Source organism: Cryptomeria japonica, unplaced genomic scaffold (assembly GCF_030272615.1).
Source record: "Cryptomeria japonica unplaced genomic scaffold, Sugi_1.0 HiC_scaffold_2253, whole genome shotgun sequence".
Lineage (NCBI taxonomy): Eukaryota > Viridiplantae > Streptophyta > Pinopsida > Cupressales > Cupressaceae > Cryptomeria > Cryptomeria japonica.
In genome coordinates, this window is record NW_026730515.1 from 8,820 (window position 1) to 11,000 (window position 2,181).

Below are 2,181 nucleotides of genomic sequence, written 5' to 3' on the forward strand. Positions count from 1 at the left end.
CTCAGGAGTATAGAGCAAATGGCTGACTTGTTTAGAATAGATAAGTACCATGTTTAATTCAGCCCTGCTATCTGATCCATCTGATGGAACTTCAAAAAGGTTTTCAGTTCCTATTGTTCAGGAATTGGCATCTCAGAACCTTCGCAACCTTCCTCAAAGGTATATCAGATCAGAGAAAGAGCGCCCAAATGCCTTTCCTCTTCATCATTTGGACATTCCCATAATTCATATGGATATGTTTTGGGGGGATTCAGATCTCTGTAGGCAAAAGGAATTAGAAAAACTTGGAATGGCATGCCAGGAATGGGGATTTTTTCAGGTGGGTACAACAAAATTGATAATAAATTATATAATAGATTAACAATTGCTAGAAAGAAGTAATTTAGTATTTACATAACAAGAACTTTGACAATTTTTATTTATTTTTATTGGTAAACGGCAAGAACTTTGGCAATCTCGAAACAGTATCTTAACCAGTTTAAATGAACCATCTTATATTAGTGCAAGTAACCCAAATTAGAATTACAACAGGGCTATGTTCTAAATTACCCTCTTTTTCTACAGAAGTACGATTTTAAGAAGAGTTTTCTAAATTACCGTTTTGATGGGATGAGATTCAAAACAAACTGCTAAGATGGAATGTATTTCTCTATGACAGGCTGCGAATCATGGAATTCCTGTGTCTCTGACTGAAAGGATGAAGGGAATTGTAAGGGAATTCATTCAACTACCTTTGGAAGAAAGGCTCAAGTACGAAAAGCAAGAGCGTGAAGGCTATGGCCAGAGCTTTGTGGCCTCAGATGATCAAATACTGGATTGGGCAGATACCATTTACTTGGCAACTCTACCTCCAGAGAAAAGAAAAATGAGCTTTTGGCCAACACAACCAGCCGATTTCAGGTACCTAAATATTTGTCAATTTAGGCAGTTATAAGTCCATTGAGGTCCTGACATCATGTTCAAATCATATATGATTAAGAGTAATGCAATTGCCTCTTACACCAAATATGTTTTACATGATAGACATATTTAGTGCTCTACAATTTAAAAGGCAAACTCAGATAATCGTACCATTTGGGGGATTATAGTTGCAGTATAACTTTCTCAAATCGTTGTGCTAAGAGATTTTTGAAGTAATTTATAGGTGATAGGTCATGTCAAGCGTAGGTTGTTACATAAAACTTTAGGCCCCAGTTTTCAGAATTCTGCGTCTAGCATTTTCAGAAGAAGATTTATTACATAAAATCTCTACACAGACTGGCATCTGGCCTTCAAAAACACCCTAGATTAGTTCAAATGTCAACAGTAATATTTCATGTTCAACACTTTTGTACCTTCTCTCCACTAACCACTCAAAGCCTCCAGCCCATAAACTTGCTTCCCTTTTTAATAATTAAAACTGTTTCCTTTTTTTAATCTTCCTGTGAAACATCATACTAAAAATAGAAGAGCCTCCATTATGGAACTGCCATCAGCAAGTAATGTAAAATATTCATATCTGTCTTCTTTTGTCAGTTATTTATCCACTAAGGAATATGGTGGCACTGGCTTTCCATTATTGTGCTTTTGGCTTCCTAGTTTGTTAAGACAATTTGACAATGTGGCCCGGTCTGATCTTTTGATCTGGACCCAAAGTTCTGAGTTCTCATGCTTAACTTTTCCCTCTTTCAATAGTAAGAATAAAAGCACATAGTCAAGTAATGTGGTTGATCATTTTATTGATCATGTTGATAAAATATCATTGGATTAATTCCCCTGTTTCCCTCTTTTGATGTACTAAGTCTCTGATGGCTATAGGAATGTAAATCATATTTACTTCCTCAATTCCCTGTTTTCAGTCCATTCAGAATAATTGTTGGGTATAGCAGACATATATACTATCCTTTAACTTCTACCATTTTCATTTTCGATGTGATTATACTTCCACTTTTTTGCAGAGACACTGTGGATCAATACGCTGTTGGAATTCAAAAGCTTGGCAATACTGTTCTTCGCCTTCTATCGGAGAATGTTGGGTTAAAACCAGACTGTTTCATTAACGCTTGTGGCAAAATGGGACAGATGATGCGAATGAATTACTACCCACCCTGCCCAAGACCAGATCTAGTTTTAGGAATCAGCCCTTATTCAGATGCAAATGGTTTGACAGTGTTGTTACAGGATGATGAAACAGTAGGGCTA

The 2,181-nt window shown here is 36.4% G+C and overlaps 1 protein-coding gene across 1 annotated transcript; it reads left to right on the plus strand.

The window, feature by feature from the left end:
* On the plus strand, positions 1-2,172 carry LOC131873571 (oxoglutarate-dependent flavonoid 7-O-demethylase 1-like; the record flags this gene model as incomplete). The annotated part of the gene is given in 3 exon segments (XM_059216400.1): positions 1-319; positions 659-900; positions 1,938-2,172. Coding segments are annotated over 3 exon segments (747 nt in total), but the record flags the coding sequence as incomplete, so codon positions are not given.
* Positions 2,173-2,181: the final 9 nt, after the last annotated feature.